Consider the following 25,340-nt stretch of genomic DNA (forward strand, 5'->3'; position numbering starts at 1 on the left):
AATCCGGCGCCCCGACCGGGACTAGAACCCGGTGTGCCGGCGCCGCTAGGCAGAGGATTAGCCTAGTGAGCCGCGGCGCCGGCCTCACATGCACTTTTTTGTATCAAATGGCTTTTCTGTGAACTTTCTGGGGACCCTTCACATTGGTTAAAATGTTATGATACCATTCACTGTCTTAACTCAGGTTGCTATGTTGCCATTGACTAGTGAGAACAGATGCTTATTTTTTATTTATTTATTTTTTAAGATTTATTTTATTTGAAAGAGTTACACACAGAAGGAGAGGTAGAGAGAGAGACAGACAGAGACAGGTCTTCCATCAGCTGGTTTACTTCCCAATTGGCCACAATGGCTGGAGCTGCACTGATCTGAAGCCAAGAGCCAGGAGCTTCTTCTGGGTCTCCTACGCGAGTCCAGGGGCCCAAGGATTTGAGCCAGCTTCTACTGATTTCCTAGGCCATAGCAGAGAACTGGATCGGAAATGGAGTAGCTGGAACTTGAGCTGGTGCCCAAATGGGATGCCACAACTGCAGGTGGGGGCTTTACCCACTATGCCACAGCGCCAACCCCAACAGATGTCTATTTCTCACAGTCCTGGAGTCTGACAATCCCAAGACCAAATTGTCAGCATGGTCAGGTTGTGATGAGGGCTGTTTTCCTGGTCTGCAGATAGCCATCACTTGTTGTGTCCTCATATGCTGGGGAAGGGAGGAGGGGAGAAAGAGAGAGACAGATCATTCTGGTTGCCTTTCATGTAATGGCCTTGATCCCATTATGAGGGACACAGCCTCATGAACTCATCAGTAGGCAATAACTTCCAAAAGACTCCGTCCCCAAATACCACCACATTGAAGCTTAGGGCTTTGTAATGAATTTTGAGGATGGAAATTCAAATAGCAACTATTTATGGGAAAATTTTAAAGAAATAGTTTCTCTTATTCTCCCAAAGTTTCTTTCCTGTCTTGGATTCTTTGTGTTTATGGCACTATCACAGTGTACCTCATTTAGTGCTCATTGCTTACTTGACTTTGTAACATGACTATTGCAGATGATTGTCTAGTATTCCACTGAGCCCCCACCCTGACACTGACCAGTGTAGAGGGGAAGCATTCCTGACTTTTGGAAAGGTGTGCAGTTTGCCATTGAGTTTAGAACCTGATTAAGTACTTAGATTTGTGGCATGAGAAGCAGCGTAGAGTTTCAGTCTGTAGGGCATATTTTGATATGAAATTCTTCAAAATCCAGTGTCATCATCTTTAGATGATAAAAAGGAAAAAGGAAAGGGAGCAAAAATCTAAGTCTTGCTCCTGCCCTACAGGTTTCTGCTTGATACAGTCTGCACTGTAATCATGTAAGCCTCCCCGTGAGATCCCTAGTCACCTGCTGCTTGCAGCAAGGAAGCTGACATTGAGAGATCAGATTTCTGAGTTTATAAAGCAAGTTAGTGGCAAAGTCGGGCTTTAAATGTAGGCTTGTTATAATCTGGACAGACCTCTTTCACCCACATTAGCCCATAATCCTCCACCAAGAAAAGCTGTTGACTTTTAAGACCACGAGTTAAATCCATAAAGAGATTCCTGGTTGTGAATTTTCTTCCCAGATTTCATTCAAGAGAAAGAGAATAGGTGATTTAGAAACAGTGGCCTTCTCTCTTGTGTGGTATTTAAAACAATACGGCCCATTAACTAACTGGTCAATAAGCACTTATTAAGGACAGAGGCAGTATAGCATTATGGGTGACAATAGCAAACCTGGAATTGGACTGCTTGGATTTTGTGTTCTCACTTTATTTGTAACTGTGAATCTTGTAGTTTTTACACATATGTGGGTTGTGTTTTCCTCATCTGTAAAGTGCTAATAATAAGTGTACTTCCCACAGGTGGTGGTTGTGAGGATTGCATCAAAGTAATAGGTGCTCAATATGTTAGTGGTTTTTAATGTGGTTGTTGATGCTGTTGTTGACTTGGTGACTTCTGGACTCTGTTGATGATGTGGGAGTTGTATTGCTGACATTGTCGTCAACAATGTTGTTGATTAACTGACATTATTGATACTTTTAATATTGCTGACATTGCTATTGACTAGCTGATGTTGATAGTGGTGTTGATGTTAACTTGTTGACATCAGTATTAAGCTCTTATGAGGTTGATATACTGATAATTGTTATTGACTCAGTTGTGTAGTTTTCTGGTTGGCATTATGATTGACTTGTTGGTATCAGTGACTTGTTGATTACTTTGTATTAGTGTTGATGCTGTTGATACTGACTTTGTTGCTGGTGTTATCTTTACTGGCCTGTGGATATTGTTGACATTGGTGTTCGCTTGATGACCTTGTTGTTGTTAACTTGTTATTGGCTTTTTAGTCTTGCACTTGTCCTTGCTGTTGTTACTAAGCACTGTTTTCCTTCGTTCTTCCCCACAAGGTGGCTCACTTGGTCCTCAAGGCCCACGCCAGGACTTGGCACCACTACAACAGCCACCATCGCCCACAGCAGCAGGGCCGTGTGGGCATTGTGCTGAACTCAGACTGGGCAGAACCCCTGTCTCCAGAGCGACCTGAGGACCTTGCAGCCTCTGAGCGCTTCTTGCACTTCATGCTGGGCTGGTTTGCACACCCCATCTTTGTGGATGGGGACTACCCGGCCACCATGAAGGCTCAGATCCAGCAAAGGAATGAACAGTGCCCTAGTCCTGTCGCACAGCTCCCGGAGTTCACCGACACAGAGAAGCAGCTCTTAAAAGGCTCTGCTGATTTTCTGGGTTTGTCTCATTACACGTCGCGCCTCATCAGCAAGGCCCCAGAAGACAGCTGCATCCCCAGCTATGATACCATCGGAGGCTTCTCCCAACACACGGACCCTGCATGGCCCCAGACTTCGTCTCCTTGGATTCGCGTGGTGCCCTGGGGTATAAGGCGACTGTTGCAGTTTGTATCCTTGGAATATACAAAAGGAAAAGTTCCAATCTACCTGGCTGGGAATGGCATGCCCATAGGGGAGAGTGAAAATCTCCTCAATGATTCCTTGAGAGTAGACTACTTCAATCAGTACATCAATGAGGTGCTCAAGGGTAAGAACAGTGCATCTGCTGGTGATTGGAAGGTGGGTGGTACTTCTCCTCCAAGTCTTCAGAGATTTGTTTAGTGGGAAATGAAGACAAAAGACAATATTAGCATTAACAGTGGGAAGTCCCTTTGCTGATCCTCCTAATTCTCTTTCCTAAAGGCTCCTATCCTAGATTCCCTTTTCTTATTCCTTAGAATGCCTTCTTCCTACTTCTGCTCATCTGAGTGCTATCCAGCCATCAAGCCTCATCATTGTTCAGTTCATTGTGTAGCAAATCTTTATTTAGTGCCTATTATGTTCTAGGCATTGGACAAGAGTATGGGAGTACAATATTAAACCATCATCCTTCACATAGAGAACTCAGTCTGCAAGACACAGAGATTTGACAAATAGTGACATGGATGTTAAAGTATGACACAAGATTACTAAGCATGGGATTCTAACCTGATAAATCACCCCTCATTGCTCTAGCCACACTGACCTCCATCTACTTTAACAAGACATAATGTCTACATCCCATGTCCTTCAATTTAATCCATTGGATCCGTACCTACAATCCCATTCTAACATAACATACTATTTCTATGCCTTTTTATTCCACTATAATGGCAACTAGGTTTCATCTCACAGGTCAGTATTAAGCAGTCAGTCATGAGAGCAGTAAGTGCAGCCATTTGCCTAGAAGGCTGTGTTGAGGTTTCAAGGCCTTGTCTAAATTCAGAGAAAATAGTTGGTTAGAGATACCTGCCTGTCTTGGGCAATGTGATAAGAAATGGAGATCTACCTGCCACTGTTCCTGAGGTCAGACACTCTCTCCATCCTCCACTTGTACTCCTCTCAGCTTCAGTTACAATTTTGTAATCTTCGTAATATTGGAATTCCTTTAAGACATTATCTCTAGTGATCCTCAAAACAGCTTTGTGCAGTAAATAAAGGGCACGTGTTATCCTCATGGAACAACTTTGAAATGAATGCTCTGAGAGTTTGATTGACACACCCACACACATTAAGGAGGGGGCCCAGAGGCCTTTTGGTTTCCAGGCTTTGTTCTTCACTCTACCCACAAAGATGATACTTTTATTCATCTTTGTATCCCAGAGCCTAGTACCCTCCTGGGATAAAGTAGGTGCTTACTATCCTATTTTCTGAATGAATGAACAACTTTACCCCTCTCTTATGTAGCCAATGTGTTTGTTGGGAGGTTTTATAGTTTGATAAAATCAAAGCTTAATGCTTTCCTTACTCCAGGCTAGCATCCACAGCTTTGCCTATTACTTTGGCTTTGGTTCTTGGTTGATCACTAGACTAGTGTGTAGCAAATCAGAGGTGAACAAAATATATTTGTTTCCTGAGTTTTCTCTAACAAATTACCACAGACTTGGACATTCAGAATAACAAAAATGTATTCTTCCACATTTATAAAAGCTAGATATCCAAAATCATGGTGTTGGTAGAGCCGCTTTCCCTCCAAAATCTCAGAGATCATATTCCTTGCTTCTTCTATATTGTTGTGGCTTCATACATTTATTTTTCTTAAGATTTATTTATTTATTTGAAAGAGATAAAGAAAGAGACAGAGACAGCGATCTCCCATCTACTGTTTTACTTCCCAGATACAATAAGGGCTGGAACAGTCAGGCTGAAACCAGGAACCTGGAACTCCATCCAGGTCTCCCACGTGGGTGACAGGGGTTCAAGTATTTGTGCCATCTTCTGCTTATGTCCCAGGTGTGTCAGCAAAGAATCGCATCACAGTTTGAGCAGTCAGGACTTAACTCAGTTTTCATGTAGGATGCTGGTGTCATAGGCAGCACATTAACCAATTACGCCATAATGTCGGTGCCTCCAGACATTTTTTTTTCTTTTCTTTTCTTTTTTTCTTTTTTTTTTTTTTTTGACAGGCAGAGTTAGTGAGAGAGAGAGAGACAGAGAGAAAGGTCTTCCTTCTGTTGGTTCACCCCCCAAATGGCCGCTACAGCCGGCGCACTACACCAATCTGAAGCCAGGAGCCAGGTGCTTCCTCCTGATCTCCCATGTTGGGGGAGGGCCCAAGGACCTGGGCCATCCTCCCCTACCTTCCCGGGCCACAGCAGAGAGTTGGACTGGAAGAGGAGCAACCGGGATAGAACCGGCGCCCCGATCGGGACTAGAACCCAGAGTGCTGGTGCAGCAGGCAGAGGATTAGCCTAGTGAGCTGCAGGGCCGGCCAAAACATTTCTTGTCTTATGGCTACATCTCTCCATTCTCTGTCTCCAACTTCCCATGGCCTTTTCTTCTTAGAAAGACACTTGTTACTAGATTTAGGGCTTTCCTGGGAAATCTAGGAATATCTCATCTTAAGATCACTAACTCAGTTACCTTTGCAAAGTCCTTGCAAACTTCCTAGTCAGGTTATATTCACAAGTCTGTTGGTTTAGGACTTAGACATATCTTTCAGAGCTAGGTGGTCACTATTTAGCCTACTACACCAAGGAATAGGCTTTTATTGGGATTTATTTCATTTTTCATATGTAGTATGTTATTGTTTTATGTCAGCATTACCAAATATCAACAATGAAAAGCAAAAGCACATTTTTAAAAAAAGATTAAATGATTTATGTATTCTGTATTAAACCAGGGTACCAAGGAAGGGACACATTCTCTCTAGTACTATTTTTATGATAAGGATGCTCCTTTTGATGAGAGCCCTAGAAGTAAATTGGTATTTTATGGGAGTCTTGTGTGTTTCTTTTATTCTGAGAAGGCAAAGGGTAAGATTTGGGAGCAATCCAAATCACTTCAAGCTGTCATGTGAAAAGGAAAACTTTGAGAAAGCAGCAAAAGTAATGGAGATTTCCTCTTCTCAGCTATCAGGGAGGACTCAGTGGATGTTTGTTCTTACATTGCTCGCTCCCTCATGGATGGCTTTGAAGGCCCCGCCGGCTACAGCCAGAGATTCGGGCTATACCATGTCAATTTCAACGAGAGCAGCAAGCCCAGAACTCCTAGGAAATCTGCCTTCCTTCTCACCAGCATCATTGAAAAGAATGGTTTCTTCACCAAGGCAGTAAAACAACCGCTACCACCTAACTCAGCACACCTGCCTTCCAAAACCAGAGCCTCGGCCCTCCCATCAGAGGTGCCCTCCAAGGCTAAAGTGGTTTGGGAGAAGTTCTCCAACCAGACCAAGTTTGAAAGAGACTTGTTCTATCATGGTACATTCCGGGATGACTTCCTGTGGGGCGTGTCCTCTTCAGCGTATCAGATTGAAGGAGCTTGGGATGCTGATGGCAAAGGGCCCAGCATTTGGGATAACTTTACTCACACCCCAGGGAACGGTGTGATGGACAGCTCCACAGGAGACATCGCCTGCGACAGCTACAACCAACTGGATGCTGATCTGAATGTGCTTCGAGCTTTGAAGGTGAAAGCCTATCGGTTCTCTCTCTCCTGGTCTCGCATTTTCCCAACCGGGACAAACAGTTCTATCAATAGTCATGGTGTTGATTATTACAACAGGCTGATCGATGGCTTGCTGGCAAGCAATATCTTTCCCATGGTGACACTGTTTCACTGGGACCTGCCCCAGGCCCTCCAGGATATAGGAGGCTGGGAGAATCCTTCCTTGATTGATCTGTTTGACAGCTATGCAGACTATTGTTTCCAGACGTTTGGGGACAGAGTCAAGTTCTGGATCACCCTTAATGAGCCCACGTATTATTCATGGTGGAGTTATGGCTCAGGGACCTTTCCCCCAAATGTGAATGACCCAGGCTGGGCACCTTATAGGATCAGCCATGCCCTCATCAAAGCGCATGCCCGAGTCTACCACACGTATGATGAGAAATACAGGCAGAGTCAGAACGGGGTCATCTCATTGAGTCTTGTCGCAGAATGGGCAGAGCCCAAGTCACCGGATGTCCTAAGAGACGTGGAAGCAGCTGACAGAAAGATGCAGTTCACCCTGGGCTGGTACGCCCACCCCATTTTTAAAGCTGGAGACTATCCCGATGCCATGAAGTGGAAAGTGGGCAACAGGAGTGAACTCCAGCACTTAGCCACATCCCGCCTGCCAAGCTTCACTGAGGAAGAGAAGAGCTACATTAGGGGTACGGCCGACGTCTTCTGCCTCAACACCTATTCCTCCAAAATTGTGCAGCATAAGACACCCGCGCTCAACCCACCCTCCTACGAAGATGACCAGGAACTGGCTGAGGAGGAGGATACCTCATGGCCGACCACGGCAATGAACAGAGCTGCGTCCTTTGGAATGCGGAGACTCCTGAATTGGATCAAGGAAGAATATGGAGACATCCCCATTTACATCACAGAAAACGGGGTAGGCCTGACAAATCCAGAACTGGAGGATATTGACAGGATATTTTACTACAAAACCTACATCAACGAAGCTTTGAAAGGTATGTGAGGTCTTGATCTTCCTTACAAAATCTTCCAGCATTCCAAATGTCATGTGTTTGAAATGGTCTGGCAGGGTGATTTACAAACCATTGACCATTCTCTCTCTTATGTCCTAACTGTGTAACTCTCTACTTGTCTTGTGGGTTTGCCTGTTTGGGAAGCTTTAAAAAAGGTCTGGTTGTCTTGTCAGAGAGTGCAGAAGTGTATAACACAGAAGCCCCACAAGACTGTTTTTCTGAATCTGCTCACCTCTTCTTTCATTTTTAACTTATTTGTTTGAAAGTCAGAGTTAAACAGAGAGAAGGAGAGAGAGAATGGCATCTTCCTTCTGCTAGTTCATTCCCTAGATGGCTACAACAGCTGGTTCTAAGCCAGGCTGACGCCAGGAGCTTCTTATTGGTCTTCCACATTGTGGCAGGGCCCCAATCAGTTGGCCCATCTTCCGCTGCCTTTCCCAGGCCATTAGGAGGGAGCTGGATTAGAAGTGGAGCAGACAGGACTCTAACAGGTACCCATATGGTTAGCCAGCATTGCAGGCAGTCACTTTAGCCACTATGCTTAACGCCAGCCCCACTCACTTGTTCTTAAGATACTACCTTGTGATATGTTCTAATCTACTGCTGGGGATAAAATATAAACTTCTGCCCTCATAGGACTCATATTCTAGTGGTTTCCACTGACCCTAGAACAAGACACTCTCTTCTAATTCACAGTTCTGTTCTTAAGCTCCTGAGCAGACTGAGGTCCTTGAATTTGACACGTATCTCTGCCTTACAGAAATATTTGATTTTGTGAAGATTAGTCATTAATACTTGCTGTGGGCTTGTCAGAGATGGCAAAAAGTAAGATCAAAAAGATGATCTGTTCCTCTCAGGGCATAGGCTCCTTTGTGCACAAGTTGACAGTTTAGAACCATTGTTTGAGTGAAGGAGCCAGTCTTGCCTAGGCTTCTTGGGGTTCTTGCCTCCCGGGTTAAAACTCTGCTCTGCTCACCATGAAATGTTCCCAGCCTACAGGCTCGATGGTGTCAACCTTCGAGGTTATTCTGCCTGGTCTCTGATGGACAACTTTGAGTGGCTTCGAGGCTACACAGTCAAGTTTGGACTGTATCATGTTGACTTTGAGGATGCGAACAGGCCTCGCACAGCAAGAATCTCAGCCAGTTACTACACAGAACTCATTACCAACAACGGCATGCCACTGCCCAGTGAGGATGAGTTCATGTATGGACAGTTTCCTGAGGGCTTCGTCTGGAGTGCAGCTACTGCTTCGTATCAGGTAAGGAGTTCAGGGAAGTGCATACCACATACTGCACAGCTGCCATGCACTGGATCTGGGCTTGCTGCCGCAGAAGAGTAGGGATTCCAATAACTCTTGGGAGTTGTTGAAGGGAGTGCCTGTGTTGTGAGGGTCTGGTGATTCCTCTTCCTGGACAACCTGGCTTCTTCACAACCTCAAATTTGGTCCAGTCAGCACAGTTAGGTGGGCTGTGCTGAGCTGGGACTTGTAGGGCCAGGTGAAACAGGTGAAGCCTGGACAGAAATACAAGGGCAAAGATATTTAAGTATTAACAGTCTCTACTGGAAATCTTGATTTCATTCTTGGTCTCTTCCAAGCAGGAAGCTTAATCAAATTGGCTCTAAATGTGGGACTGGAAGTTTTCTGATGCCCTACAGCATCAGATTGTTACATTATTTATGTCAAATTAGCTCACTAATACAGAAAATATGAGGATTTTATTTTTTGCTAGAAAAATGAAAGATTAAAGGCAAAGAATGATTTGCATGGCAAGGAGCATCTTGCCTCTTTTTGTCTTTGCTGATGCAGGAATGGGCTGTGTATACTCTTTCTGGAACCCAGGCAAGGCTGGTGGTGTGAACTGAACTAAGTGTCTCAGCCCATGGGTTTTTCCCAGTGGTCATGTGATACCTACTGCCACAGAACCACAGTACCAGACTATTAAAAGTCTTAGACTAGTTTACACGTATTTATTAATTGAAATCACTTATCAGTAAAACATAAATACTATTCATGTATTGTATTTTGTGGACTCCAGGAAATTCTAGCACTTAAGTGAAAGGTTCACTTAAGACAAATGCAAAGATGTCAGAGGTGGGATTCTGTTGTATATCAAAAAACAGAATCCTCTGGGGCTGGCACTGTGGCTTAACATGTAAGGCCATGGCCTGCAGTGCCAGCGTCCCATATGGATGCTGGTTCAAGTCCCGGTTGCTCCTCTTTCCATCCAGCTCTCTGCTATGGCCTGAGAAAGCAGTAGAAGATGGCCCAAGTACTTGGGCCCCTGTACCCACATGGGAGACCTGGAGGAAGCTCCTGGCTTCGGATCGGCTCATCTCTGGCCATTGAAGCCATTTAGGGAATGAACCAGCGATGGAAGATTCTCTTTCTCTCTCTCTCCCTCTCTCTGCCTCTGCCTCTGCCTCTCTATAACTCTGACAGGAACTCTAGGTCTCCCACATGGGTTGCAGGTGCCCAAATACTTGGTCCATATTCTGTTGCTTTCTCAGGCACATTAGCAGGGAGCTGGATTTGGAGTGGAGCAGGCAGTACTCAGATCAGCAGCCAAATGTAGGATGCCAGGGTCAAAAGAGTCTGCTTGGCCCACTGTACACAACACTGGGCACACTGCTAGATTCTGAAACTCTGCCCATACAAAGGGCAGGAAATGTCTAAAAAAATATTTTAGCCAATACACATCTTGAATTTTTAAGTTGATAACAGTGAGCACCTATTTCTATTTATCTTGACAATCAACAGGTATAATTTCATTGTGACATTGAGTGTTCTGAGTAACAGTGTGGTGCATGAATTGAGAATGGATGAGAAGTATTTGTAATGTGGGTTTCTTGACTAGAGTACTAGCTGACCCCTTGAGATTATGTGGTTTTTTTTGTGTGTTTTTTTTTTGTTTTGTTTTGTTTTGTTTTGACAGGCAGAGTTAGAGAGAGAGAGAGACAGAGACAGAGAGAAAGGTCTTCCTTCTGTTGGTTCACCCCCCCAAATGGTTGCTACGGCCGGCGCACTGCGCTGATCTGAAGCCAGGAGCCAGGTGCTCCTCCTGGTCTCCCATGCGGGTGCAGGGCCCAAGCATTTGGGCCATCCTTCCCTACCGTCCTGGGCCACAGCAGAGAGCTGGACTGGAAGAGGAACAACCAGGACAGAACTGTCACCCCAACCGGGACTAGAACCTGGGGTGCCAGTGCCGCAGTCAGAGGATTAGCCTAGTGAGCCACAGCGCCGGCCAAGATTATGTGTTTTTTTTTTTTTTTTAATATCTATTTGCTAATCTTTTCAGACAGAGAAAAGCAGCAGAAATAATTCTGGAGACGCCCATATACCCTTATCTCAGCCTTTTCAAATGTTTACATTTTGCCATATTTGCCTTATTCTTTCTCTGTATGTATATGCACACACACACACACACACACAGGATTCTCAAACTCATGGAAAATGAACACTATGAACAACTATGCCTGAATATAAGAGATTTTTTATACCAAAATAAATTTATTTTTTAATTCCATTTTCCATAAACTTTTTGAAGTACTCTCATATGTGTATGCATATATATGCAAACATTACTGAAACATTATTTATCAGTTTAATAGAAATTGTCTACCAGGATTCTCTACCATAAAATTAACTAGTAACTATTTTTATTTGAATGCTAAGTCCTTTTATAATTTTAATTCCATTTTATATTGGGAAACAGAAATATTCTACATCCTAGTTCACTCACCAAATGCCTGCAAAAGGTAGGATTGGCCAGAACAAAGGCAGGTGCCCAGAACGCCATCCAGATCTCCCATGTGGATGGCAGGGACTCAAGTGCTTGAGCCTCCATTTGCTCCCTCAGGGTGCACGTTGTCAGGAAGCTGGATTGGAACCGGGGTGCCAGGACTTGAACAAGCACACTGATATGGGATGCCAGCATTGCAAGAGGCTACTTAATCTGCTGTATCATAACACCAACCTCCAAATCAGCCATTTCTATACTGAGTTCTGGATCCTTTTAGCTGTGAATGGCATTTAGAAGCCATAACCTGAATACTAAGAGTGCTTACTGCATTTGTGGTGTCATTACTTTTACTCAAGGCTAGGACATGCATGTACAAAGACACACAAACACACATATATATTTCCACACCCACCCGTATCTCTATGAATATTAAACCACATAGGCACACTAACACTTTCTATTCCAGTCCAAGTCAATAAGGTTAAAGCTAGTCTTCCTGTTTTCCACATTTGTATCTGCTGTCTCCAATGCTGAGAAATACTTCTGCTAGTGTCCTCACTATGGTCATTTATTTGCTCAGTCCCCTGGTATTTGAGTATGCTGGGGGTGTTCAGGGACTTTTTCTTCAGTCTTTTACTGAGCACCCACTGTGTAACAGACAGTTGAATGCATCGCTGGGACAGCAGGATGAAAGACAAAAATCTAGACACTCACAACAGCAAATTGTGATGTAATGTCGGTGCAGGTGTACAGAAAGCTAGGGGAGTTCAGAAACCAGAGGGGTGGCGAGAGAAGGCTCCTGAAGAGGTGAGGCTGGGAAACGTCCTGTCTTGGCACTCACAGGTAGACAAAAAAGAATCTCTTGAGAGTTTGACAAAATGACTGAATTCAGCCATGTCTTCCTTGTCATTGTGAGATTGAAGGTGCATGGAGAGCAGATGGCAAAGGCCTTAGTATTTGGGACACGTTTACTCACACACCACTGAAGATTGAGAACGATGACATCGCAGATGTGGCCTGTGACAGTTACCGCAAGATCTCTGAGGATGTGGTCGCCCTGCAGAACCTGGCCATAACCCACTACCGCTTTTCCATCTCCTGGTCTCGCATCCTCCCTGACGGAACCACCAACTACATCAACGAAGCAGGCCTGAACTACTACGTGCGGCTCATTGATGCACTTCTGGCCGCCAACATCAAGCCCCAGGTGAGAGAGGGCCCTGGCCTGGCCCCGGTGAAGTCCCCAAGCAGAGGCTGTGGGAATGAGGAGCACGTTTACACTGCAAGTGAAGTGCTGTTTTCAACCTTAAATTTTGAATTGCCGATAAATTCACATGGTGCAGAATTTTACAAACATCCAAGACTTTTGCTCTCCACCCTCACCAGTTCCCCTCCTTAGAAGTAACTTACCCTGCCTCTTCTTGCTACTCAAGAAAAGACTGAGCTTTTTTCTCATAATTAATCCTCAGTTTTAGCAGATGTTTGTGCTTCCCATAGAAGGCACAATGAATGGAACTGCGGATCTGGCTTTTTTCACAGGTGACCCTGTACCACTGGGACCTGCCCCAGGCGCTCCAGGATGTTGGAGGCTGGGAGAATGAGACCATTGTGCAGAGGTTCAAGGAGTATGCAGATGTCCTGTTCCAGAGGCTGGGAGACAAAGTGAAGTTTTGGATCACACTAAATGAACCCTTTGTCATTGTCAACCATGGCTACGGCAATGGGGTATATGCCCCAGGTAAGAGAGTCAGGCCTGACTTGTCAGCTCTTAGCATGTTGAAGAAATAAATCTAGGTGGCATGGGAGGAGGTGGCCAAGAAAGCCAAATGGAAGAGCCTCCAGACCCTGCCTCTTGCTCAAGGCTTTGGATGTTCTACCGTGACATATTTGCTAAGCGTGAGTTTCGTATCGCAGATCCTCAAGAGGACTTGATTCCTCTGCTTGGTGACTCTGACCTGCTCAGGTGGGAAGCTCTGTGAGCTCGGGGATGTGGATGAATCCGTGTAGGAAAGGAAAATTCATGTAGGAAAGGACAGTTTGTCAGGCTATACAGGTCTATAGCCTGTATTCCTAACCCCCAAATCCTAAAGGTAGCAGTAATTGACTTGGCTGACCCTAGCACACTGCATGGCCGTGAAGCCTGACTGGAACCAGCACGAGGCTGTGCAGGGCCTATCTCCCACATGGTGTGGATAAAGCTATTGTACTCAGGCCTGCTGCAGAGATAAGTGTGGGCTTCACTCTGGAGAGTTGTATAGTCCCATATGGGATGATGCCTACCATCCTACCATGAGCTAGGATTTCAATTCCACTCTTCCTAATGCCAAAACCTGTACTCTTTCTCTGACACACAGGATCCCTCTGTGGGCAGGGAACTATAACACTTGTTCCTGTGCACTGTCAGTTGATATCCATGTGTGTGTTTCCAGGGATCTCCTTGAGGCCTGGCACTGCTCCCTATATTGCTGGCCACAACTTAATAAAGGCTCATGCTGAGGCCTGGCATCTGTACAATGACGTGTACCGGGCCAGCCAAGGAGGTGTGATTTCCATCACCATCAACAGTGACTGGGCTGAGCCCAGGGACCCCTCCAACCAAGAGGACGTGGAAGCAGCCATGAGATATGTTCAGGTCTGTTTTTCCTTTGGGTACTGTTCTTTTTTTTTTTTTTTGAACTTTTATTTAATAAATATAAGTTACCAAAGTACAACTTTTGGATTATAGCGGCTTTTTACCCCCATAATCTCCCTCCCACCTGCAACCATCCCATCTCCCACTCCCTCTCCCATCTCATTCACATCAAGATTCCTTCTCAATTATCTTCATATACAGATCAATTTAGTATATACTAAGTAAAGATTTCAGCAGTTTGCACCCACAAAGAAACACAAAGTATAAAGTACTGTTTGAGTACTAGTTATACCGTTAATTCACATAGTACAACACATGAAGGACAGAGATCCTACATGTGGTTGATTTAACAATTGACACTTTTGTTTATGGGGTCAGTAATCACCCTAGGCTCTCGTCATGAGCTGCCAAGGCTATGGAAGCCTCTTGAGTTTGCCAACTCCGATCTTATATAGACAAGTCCATAGTCAAAGTGGAAGTTCTCTCCTCCCTTCAGAGAAAGATACCTCCTTCTTTGATGGCTCATACTTTCCGCTGGGATCTCACTCACAGAGATCTTTCATTTAGGTCATTTTTTTTTTTTTTGCCAGAGTGTCTTGGCTTTCCATATCTGCTAAATTCTCATGGGTTTTTAGCTGGATCTAAATGCCTTAAGGGCTGATTCTGAGGCCAGGGTGATGTTTAGGACATCTGCCATTCTATGCATCTGCTGTGTATCCCACTTCCCATGTTGGATCATTCTCTCCTTTTTAATTCTATCAGTTAGTATTAGCAGACACTAGTCTTGTTTATGTGATCCCTTTGACTCCCAATCCTATCATTATGATCAATTATGAACTGAATCACTGATCACTGAATCAAACTGATCACTTTGACTAGCGAGATGGCATTGGCACATGCTACCTTGATGGGATTGAATTGGAATCCCCTGGCATGTTTCTAACTCTACCAGTTGGGGTAAGTCCGATTGAGCATGTGCCGAACTGTACATCTCCTCCCTCTCTTATTCCCACTCTTATATTTAACAGGGATCACTTTTCAATTAAATTTAAACACCTAAGAATTATTGTGTGTTAATTAAAGAGTTCAACCAATGGTATTAAGTAGAACAAAAAAAAAATACCAAATGGAATAAAGTAGTAAGTTGTTCCTTGACAGTCAGGGCAAGGCCTGATCAAGTCATTGTTTCTCATGGTTTGCATTTCACTTCAACGGGTTTCCTTTTTGGTGCTCAGTTAGTTTTCACCAATCAGGGAGAACACATGATATTTGTCCCTTTGGGACTGACTTATTTCACTCAATATGATGTTTTCCAGATTCCTTCATTGGGCACTATTCTTACTCATTTCTGTTTTCTCCATTTGTCATGGCCTAATGGAAATAGAATGGGAATCAATCTAATTTCTGTGATTTTTGTGAGCTGTGAAATTCACATTATCTTGGTTTTTCTCCTGTGGAGACGCTCTAACCACAACAGAAGTTTGCTGTAATGAAAGGAGTAGAGTATTTTGGGTTGTGTTTTCTTTTCTTTTTTTTTTTTTTTAAAGATTTATATATTTCTTTGAAAGGCAGAGTTACAGAGAGGCAGAGGCAGAGAGAGAGAGGTCTTCCATCCACTGGTTCACTCCACAGATGGCCACAACAGCCAGAGCTCTGCCAATCTGAAGCCAGGAGCTTCCTCAGTATCTCCCATGCAGGTGTAGGGGCCCAAGGGCTTTGGCCATCTTCTGCTGCTTTCCCAGGCCATAGCAGAGAGCTGGATCGGCAGTGGAGCAGCCTGGACTCCTGGCACCCATATGGGATGCTGGCACTGCAGGCTGCTGCTTTACCCACTACGCCACGGCACTGGCCCCTGTTTCCTTTTAAATATGAAAAAATTTGTTTATTCATACAGTCTTTACTGGATGTAGCATTCTTTTGAAACTAAGTAACAAAGAAATTCTAACTCTTCTATAGAACTGGGTTGTAGTGTCCCAATGCACCACTAGGTGGCAACATCTAATTTTATTACTTGCAGTTTAAGAATCCCTTAAACCAGGAGCTTGAGATTTTGTAAAACATATTAGTTCCCCTAATTTCCAATTCCATGAACTTAAAATAAGGGCACATTCTTTTGGTTGTGGAACTTTTCGTCCCTGGAAGTAGAGACACTAATAGTGAGCAGGTGCCAACATAGTCTATTTCACTTTCCAGGAGAGCTCAACAAATTACTGAAAGAACTTACTGTTCTGGCTTGCTAGTCAGTTGTGGGATGGGTTGTTACAGAATGAATTCATCCCTCCTTTCGCTCACAGAAATGGTGAATTAGAGCAATCCTATTTTCCCCTGAAACCAAAACCCCAGAACTCAGGAGTTGTCAGGCTGTGCTGTCATTAGAGTGAGCCCCTGACTGGTGGACTGTGACGCTGCAGCAGCCAGGACCACAACAGACATGATTCCCATTAGAATCTGCAGAAGTGTGGTGGAATGCAAAGGGTCCGAGCTATTGCCTTGAAGTGCACTTAAACCTCTTGTATCAAGGAGTGTGTGTTCATTGTGGACTGAGTGGAAGGCTACCCTCCCCCCTCATTCCAGCCATCAGCCACAGGGGAGGGGAGGATCTAGAGACATGGGAGAAACTTCTCCAGTAGTGTTTGGGTGCCGTGTACCCTACAGTAAAGATGGCCTTGACCTCATAAAGGAAAAGAAGTTCAACACCTTGGGACTATGAACCCAAAGCCACTGAAGGGTTACCCTTTGTCTGGGCAGCCAAGAAATCCTTGCAGCTCAGCCCTGTCCTGAAAGCTCTGGTTGACCCCTAGGCACTGTGATGAGGAAGGACCAGGTTGTTGGTTCAGTGTCTCTGGTAAGACAGCAGATCTGGGGCCTGGAAGCTTCCAGTCTGGTCCTCTGCTTCTGGAGGACCTTTCTAGAGTGGCCAGGAAGACTGGCGGGTGCCAGGGCCAGTGCTGAATTCTGTTCCTCTCACTCCCAGCTGAGATCACTGAGGCCAGGCACAGCTCTCAGTGAGGTGGCAGCTTTACGAACAGATGCAAGTGGTGAGGCCTGCTGGCAGCTCAACTGCACTTTGCACAGGGCCATGGAGAAGAGTCGAAATCAAGTTCTAAGGTTGGGGAGAAAGGAAGGGAGGTTGTGAGGCCAATGAGACTGCTGAGCTAGGCCATCACTATCCTCCAGGGTCTCCCCTGTAATGCCAAAGCTGACTGCTCTCTCCCCATCCTGCAGTTTATGGGAGGCTGGTTTGCACACCCCATTTTCAAGAACGGGGACTACCATGAGGTGATGAAGACACGGATCCGTGAGAGGAGCTTGGCCGCAGGTCTCAACGAGTCTCGGTAAGGTTTTGAGACCAGGTGGTGCAAGCGTGGGTGTTGGGCCAGGGGGCGTGTCTGTGCTTGCTGGGAAGTTAAACATGATCGTGTATGTGTGCACTCAGTGCAGCACCTGGCTCTCCTAGGGGCTTGACAACAGACAGCTGGTACTACTGTTACCTTGCTTCAGGACAGCCAGGAGATCTGTCCCAGGAGCACCCACCTCTTAGCAGCCTCACTACCTCACTCCAGGACCATTTCCCCAGCACATTCTGTGCTGTTTCACCCCTCATCAGGGAATCCGGGGAGCAGCCAGGGATTGCCAGGCATGTGCTTTTCATCATTCCACTGCAGGGGGTGTGCTGTGCATCAAAGCACCCCCCACTTCCTGACTCACGAGGCTCTTAAGTGCAGGAAGTAGTGGCAACATCCACACTCACATGTGTCAGTCTTCCATTGGTAGTCTCATTCCTATTAATGATGAGGAAACTGAGGCAAAAAATTTGGTGTGGGAGCACCTAGCTATCAAGTGATGGAGAAGGATGTTTACACTCTGGCTTTGAGAATCATCTCATTGACATTTGAGGTGTGGTTTGTGGAGGGGTCCAAATTGCAGAGAAGATTCCTGGCCTTGTGGGAATATACATGGCTCTGAAAGCAGCCCATGTGAACATAAGTAGGCAAAAGCAAAAGAAATTCATTAAGAATTTCTGCTGTAGCCCAAGTCTTTCCCTCAAAGCCCACTAGTAAGGATCGAAAAGCCCACTCGCTGCATTATACCCCAGTCCTAGCCTGGTTTGAGCTGAGAGCAAGCTGTGCCTAACGCCTGATATGGTGGCTCTGGTCTCTAGCAAGCCAGCGAGCCTACACTGTCCACACAGCTGTGCTGAGTACCCACTAGTGCTGTGTCAGATCCAGGCCCTGTGGGGTCCACTGATGTAAAGACAGGATTCCAAGTCTGGCTCCTTCAGGTTGCTGACAGGCCCACTAAGAAGACAGGGCTCTACAGAATCCCATTCCCCCTTTCATCAAGGTGGGACCAGGGAGTGCTCAGTAGACCCAGGAGTCTTTGTGGATTAAACAGAATATCTGTTGACCTGAGTCTTGACAAGGAACGGAATTTGCGAGAGTTCATCACACCCGAGGGGTGGGATATGAGTGCAGCCTGGAGGTCACTAACAGTGAGTGGGATGTGTGTAGCTAAGAGTGGGGCCAGCTGCCCAGCTGCAGGGAGGGGCCTGGGCACCTGGTAGAGGGCCTTTGGGCCCCAGGCCCCGAGGAGCCACTGCTGGCTCCTGACAGAGGAGGGAGCGCTTGAGCACGTGGGCTTTAGTTTCCTTCCAGCTTTTCAGAAACCCCAGGAAGGGAAGGTTTTGATCCTCGAGGTTGATGGTAGCAGAAGGGTCAAGATGAAGGTGTCAGAGGCCTGAACTTGGTGACTCCTGGCACCGTCTATGCCAGAAGTACCAGGGTCTCCCTGTCAGCACGTGTGTCACAGGATTTGGCTGAAGTGCACATTAGGCAAGTTTAGAGAAAAGTCTCCTCACTCAGAGTACACGGGCATACTACCCTCATGTGTTAAGAAAACAAAGCTCCTCCCTCTCCTATTCCCATTATTATTTTTTTACTAAGATCTGTTTTATTTATTTATTTATTTATTTATTTATTTTTGACAGGCAGAGTGGACAGTGAGAAAGAGAGACAAAGAGAAAGGTCTTCCTTTTGCCATTGGTTCACCCTCCTGTGGCAGCCGCGGCCGGCGCGCTGCAGCCGGCACACCGCGCTGATCCAAAGCCAGGAGCCAGGTGCTTCTCCTGGTCTCCCATGGGGTGCAGGGCCCAAGCACTTGGGCCATCCTCCACTGCACTTCCGGGCCACAGCAGAGAGCTGGCCTGGAAGAGGGGCAACTGGGACAGAATCCGGCACCCCGACCAGGACTAGAACCCGGTGTGCCGGCGCCGCAGGCGGAGGATTAGCCTATTGAGCTGCGGCGCTGGCCAAGATCTGTTTTCAATTCACTTTATAAAATAAGATTAACCCTACACTAAATACAAAGTTCAACAAATAATCTGAACAAAAAAAAAATTCCTCAACAGTCAAGACAAGAGCTGTTCAAAGTCATCATGGAAGAAGGGTAGGAGTGTGGGTGGGAGAGGGTAGGGTGGGAAAAATTGCTACGTTCCTAAATTTTATTTATGAAATGCATCAAGTTTGTAAACTTTAAATAAAAGGTTTCTGAAAAAATGTTAATTTAAAATATATCTTAGTGAAAAATAAGAATGGAAATTAGAAAGGGAGGAAGAAGAAGGGTGGGAAGGTGCATAGGGTGGGAAAAATCACTGAATTCATAAATTTTTAGTTATGAAATGCATGAAGTTAGTATACCTTAAATAAAAGGTTTCTGAGGAAAATGAAAAGTAAAAATAAATAAGTAAAAGACAAAAAAAATGCTTAACCTAGTGGGTCACTTAAAAAAAGAAAAGAAAGAAAACAAAGCTCAGTAAAATCATGAGAGCACAGGGATCCAAGCACCAAATAATCTGAAAAAACTTCCCTCACTAGCACGGGTAGACTATGGAGAGGAGACCACCCAAGCGACCCACATTTCTGGAGGGCCTCACAAGGGTAGAATGCAGAAATACAGATCACAAAAGCCATCATAACTTTATGAACATAACAGTCTCAGACATGCTTGTAAGTTTGAAATACTTCATAGATGGTAAGCATCAGAATTTTTATGTGTTAGTGTTTGAAGGAAATACAAAAGTGTGTATGTTGAAATTTATAAAAGGCCAAGTCTTGTTTTGCCAACAAGAAGAGACTCTTGTCACATCAGTGGGAAGAGCCTCAGGTACTTCCTACACCACCTGAAAGGCCCCTCCTGCTTCCCTACCCTGCTCACAACATTGTCTCCTCAAAGGTGATTCTGCCTGAAGCCCCTTTTATTCTTTTCTTTATTTTTAAAGAAAGCTCTATTTAATAAATATAAATTTCATAGGTACAGATTTTGGATTATAGTGATTCTTCCTTCAATACCCACCCTCCCATCCAAACTCCTATCCCACCTCCTACTACCTCTCCCATCTCATTCATTATTAAGATTTATTTTTAATTATTTTTATATACAGAAGCTCAACTCTGTACTAAGTAAGGATTTCAACAGTATGCACCCTCACAGACACACAAAGTATAGAGTACTGTTTGAAGACAGGTTTTACCATTAATTCTCATACTATAATTCATTAAAGCCAGAGGTCCTACATGGGGAGCAAGTGCACAGTGACTCCTATTGTTGATTTAACAATTGACACTCTTATTTATGATGTCAGTGATCACCCAAGGCTCTTGTCATGAACTGCCAAGGCTATGGAAGCCTTTTGAGTCCACAAACTCCAGCATTATTTAGACAGGGCCATAATCAAAGTGGAAGTTCTCTGCTCCCTTCAGAGAAAGATACCTCTTTCTTTGATGGCTCTTCTTTCCACTGGGATCTCACTCACAGAGATCTTTCATGTAGGTGTCTTGGCTTTCCATGCCTGAAATGCTCTCATGGGCTTTTTGGCCAGATCTGAAAGCCTTAATGGCTGATTCTGAGGCCGAAGTGCTATTTAGGGCATTTGTCATTCTATGAGTCTGCTGTGTGGCCTGCTTCCCATGTTGGATCATTCTCTTCTTTTTAATTCTATCTATTGTTATTAGCAGACAGTTTGTTTTATTTATCTGATCCCTTTGACACTTATCCCTATCTTTATAATCAGTTATGTGCTTAAACTGATCACTTTAACTAGTAAGATGGCATTGGTACCTGCCAACTGAATAGGATTTGGAGTCCCATGGCAAGTTTTTAGCTTTACCCTTAGGTGTAAGTCCAAGGGAATGTGTGCCGAATTGTGCATCTCCTCCCTCTCTTACTCCCACTCTTATTTTTAACAGGGATCAATTTTCAATTGGATTTCAACACCTAAGAAGAATTCTATATTAAGTAAAGAGTTCAACCAATGGTATTAAGTAGAAAAAGAAAATAGTAAAAAGAATAAAATAGTAAGTTGTTCCTCAACAGTCAGGACAAGGCCTGATCAAGTCATTGTTTCTCATAGTGTCAATTTCACTTCTACAGGTTTCCTTTTAGGTGCTCAGTTAGTTGTCACCAATCAGGGAGAACACATATTTGTCCCTTTTGGACTGGCTTATTTCACTTAGTATGATGTTTTCCATATTTCTTCATTTTGTTACAAATGACTGGATTTCATTTTTTTACCACTATGTAGTATTTCATAGAGTACATACCCCAAAATTTTTTTATCCAGTCTTCCGTTGATGAAAGCCCTTATCTTACTGGCTGTTTCTGCCCAGGCTCCCAGAGTTCACAGAGAGTGAGAAGAGGAGGATCAATGGCACCTATGACTTTTTTGGGTTCAATCACTACACCACTGTTCTGGCCTACAACCTCAACTACCCTTCCACCATCTCCTCCATTGATGCAGACAGGTAAGTCTACCAACAGGGCACCTAGAGCAAGGTTTGGAAAGTGTTGGAGAGTGTCGCTTGGCCCTACTCGTATGAAGAGACCTACAAAGCCTCATAAAAGGGTTTGAAGATGCTTACTAGCCAATATCCCAGTTGAAATCTCTAGCAAGCTGTCCATGAGATAATGCCAGGGTTTCCAGGAGCCTCCTATTAAGGCAGATGTGCTCGGTTTTTAAAAAAAACATTTTCAACAAAATGGTTTTCTCTGTTTACTTTCTTTTTGAGATTTAAAAGCAAGATGTATTAGAGTAAAAGACCTCCAGCCAGAGTGGCATGAAGAGGGGCTTCCAAGAGAGAAAAATACCCAAAAGGCCCCAAGGCACTGGGATTTTTAAGCACTATTTTGAAAAAAAGAAGTTGACAATCAGATTGACATTCAGTTACAAGGAGGGGAAAAAACCCTTCAAAAGATCTGATTTGCAATCCTTTATCCTGTCTGGCTTGCTCATGATAAAACAAAAGAGCCATCATGGGCCTGTGCTGTGGCATAGCAGGTGAAGGTACTACCTGCAGTGCCAGCATCTAGTATGGGCACTGGTTCGAGTCCCAGCTGCTCAACTTGTGATCCAGCTCTCTGCTATGGCCTGGGAAAGCAGAAGATGGCCCAAGGCCTTAGGCCTCTGCACCCATTTGGCAGACCCAGAAAAAGCTCCTGGCTTCAGATCTGCCCAGCTCCAGCCATTGCAACAATCTGGGGAGTGAACCAGCAGAGGGAAGACCCCACCCCCCCCACCCCCCCACCTCTCTGCCTCTCTGCCTCTCTGCCACTTTGACTTTCAAGTAAAAAAATACATAAATCTTTAAAAAAGAGCCATCACAAGGTGGGATACCTAATTTGTTTTTTAGTAAACTGGGAACTCAGAAGGTTGGAGTCATCCCTGCCTTGCTATTCTCATGATAAGATTGGAAGCTCCCAAGTAGTGGGCAGGCGGGCACTTCTGACCTTGCTAACTATAACTTTTTATTTATTTATTTATTTGGAAGTCAGAGAAGGAGAGGCAGAGAGATAGAGAGAGAGAGCACTTTTCCATCCACTGGTTCACTTCCCAATTGGCCGCAATGACTGGAGCTGTACCAATCCGACGGCGCCAGGATCTAGGAGCCTCTTCCAGGTCTCCCACATAGGCACAGGGGCCCAAGGACTTGGGCCATCTCCCACTGCTTTCCCAGGCCACAGCAGAGAGCCGGAATGGAAGAGAATCAGCTTGGATTCAAACTGGTGCCCACATCAGATGCCAGCACTACAGGTAGGTGGCCCTACCCACTACAACATAGCGCCAGCCCCACTAAGGATAACTTTTGGGGGGAATATTTTCCATACTCAATTTCCAGATTTCCTGTTAAACCATCTGACTCCTCACATCCCCACCACCCCGAAGAATGGACTCTAACTTCTATTAGGGGGACTGGGTGATGATCACTCTGGCTGCTTCACGCTGAAAAAGGGCATTGTTGGGCATGGGGGTCAAGACATGGTTCCAGGAGGAGATGGCTTCTCAGAAGGAGGTGGCTCCTCAAGGTTGGGAGGTGTCTCAAGTCCAAGACTTCATCATCTGGATTAATCCGTGTATATTAAATAGCATCTGAAGTTGTTGGGCCCAGATTCTTGCCTAGACAGCCCTGGCAAAATGACAGCAATGGGGGCAATGGTCACCTGATTGAAAAAACTCTCCTCTACTGGGATTAAAAGCCTCAAGAGCACTCAAATGTGATAGCAGAGGGACCTTGGTGGCTCACTAAATAGACCCAAGGACCCTGTGATGCTCTGGAAAAGAATTTAATGCATATTAGAGCACATGCAGGGAAATAGAGGCAAAAAGCCAGTTAGGAAACAGAGTTCTGAGATGGGGAGTCACAGAAGAGGGGCTGGCACTTTTTACAACTCACTTAGGCTAACTTCTGCATCCTCTAGCTCGTAATCAGGCCAGAGGGTGGTGCAGAAAAAGATGAGGCATTTTTATTTAAGTTCAAGAGTCAAAATAAATTAGATTATTTGCCTCATGGCTGGAATGAGAGCATAAAAATGAAAATGTACTTCAGGTCTTATGTCTCCTGAGTTTGAGACGTCTCTCAAAACTCTCTCACTGCCTGTGGCATCCAGACATGCACTGAAGCCAACAGGGTGAGGGTAGAATTAGCACGTATCACTCACACTCGCTCAGCCTTCCACCTCTGGAGCCTAGGGTATATATTTGACATAATAGCACATGCAGGGAGTGATCAGTTCCCTTACTGGTGGTGTGCTAGACTGGCCTCTGCCTGGTCAAATATGTACTGTCACTTTGTTCTTATACATAAGGAAAAATAGTTCTTAAAATACAGTTCTTTTTTTTTTTTTTGAATGAATTAACCCATTTATACCAAATTTGTAGCACTGCTGGAAGGAATTAACATCTTCCTTAAGGTACTGGTACTTTGGTAGAGAGTGCCATACATCTGTCATTAGACTGAATTAAGTTACCTTAAGCTACATTTCTTTTTTTTATTTTTTTAATCTTTTTTTAACTTTTATTTAATGAATATAAATTTCCAAAGTACAGAATATGGATTACAATGGCTTCCCCCCCATAACGTCCCTCCAACCCGCAACCCTCCCCTTATCCATTCCCTCTCCCCTTCCATTCACATCAAGATTCATTTTCGATTCTCTTTATATACAGAAGATCAGTTTAGCATACATTAAGTAAAGATTTCAACAGTTTCCTCCCACACAGAAACATAAAGTGAAAAATACTGTTTGAGTACTAGTTATAGCATTAAATCTCAATGTCCAGCACACTAAGGACAAAGATCCTACATGAAGAGTAAGTGCACAGTGACTCCTGTTGTTGACTTAACAAATTGACACTCTTGTTTATGGCATCAGTAATCACCCTAGGCTCTTGTCATGAGCTGCCAAGGCTATGGAAGCCCCCTGAGTTCACTGACTCTGATCATATTTAGACAAGGCCATGGTCAAAGTGGAAGTTCTCTCCTCCCTGCAGAGAAAGGTACCTCCTTCTTTGATGACCCATTCTTTCAACTGGGATCTCACTCGTGGAGATCTTTCATTTAGGTTTTTTTTTCCCCAGAGTGTCTTGGCTTTCCATGCCTGAAATACTCTCATGGGCATTTCAGCTGGATCCGCATGCCTTAAGGGCTGATTATGAGGCCAGAGTGCTGTTAGGACATTTGCCATTCTATGGGTCTGCTGTGTATCTCACTTCCCATGTTGGATCATTCTCTCCCTTTTTGATTCTATCAGCTAGTATTTGCAGACACTATTCTTGTTTATGTGATCCCTTTGGTTCTTAGTCCTATCATTACGATCAATTGTGAACAGAAATTGATCACTGGGACTAGTGAGATGGCATTGGTACATGCCACCTCGATGGGATTGAATTGGAATCCCCTGGTATGTTTCTAACTCTACCGTTTGAGGTAAGTCAGCTTGAGCATGTCCCGAATTGCACATCTCTTCCCTCTCTTATTCCCACTCTTATATTTAACAGTGATCACTTTTCAGTTAAGTTTCAGCACTTAAGAAGAATTGCGTATTGATTACAGTATTCAACCAAAAGTATTAAGTAGAACAAACAAAAAAAATACTAAGAGGGATAATATATTAAGTTGCTCATCAACAGTCAGGGTGAGGGCTGATCAAGT

General features: G+C 44.6%; 1 protein-coding gene across 5 annotated transcripts in view; it reads left to right on the top strand.

Annotated features, from left to right (window-relative positions):
* LOC100353264 (lactase/phlorizin hydrolase) overlaps window positions 1-25,340 on the top strand; it is a 96,476-nt gene that overhangs the window by 57,560 nt on the left and 13,576 nt on the right. For all 5 annotated transcript variants that reach the window (XM_070071552.1, XM_070071554.1, XM_070071555.1 and 2 more), the window contains 8 exons: window positions 2,426-3,071; window positions 5,914-7,464; window positions 8,475-8,743; window positions 12,142-12,432; window positions 12,765-12,963; window positions 13,655-13,857; window positions 17,083-17,192; window positions 21,522-21,656. In XM_070071552.1, coding sequence (XP_069927653.1) covers window positions 2,426-3,071; window positions 5,914-7,464; window positions 8,475-8,743; window positions 12,142-12,432; window positions 12,765-12,963; window positions 13,655-13,857; window positions 17,083-17,192; window positions 21,522-21,656 — 3,404 coding nt within the window. The remainder of the gene's footprint in view (window positions 1-2,425; window positions 3,072-5,913; window positions 7,465-8,474; window positions 8,744-12,141; window positions 12,433-12,764; window positions 12,964-13,654; window positions 13,858-17,082; window positions 17,193-21,521; window positions 21,657-25,340) is intronic.

The sequence above is a fragment of the Oryctolagus cuniculus genome, chromosome 3 (genome assembly GCF_964237555.1).
Source record: "Oryctolagus cuniculus chromosome 3, mOryCun1.1, whole genome shotgun sequence".
NCBI lineage: Eukaryota > Metazoa > Chordata > Mammalia > Lagomorpha > Leporidae > Oryctolagus > Oryctolagus cuniculus.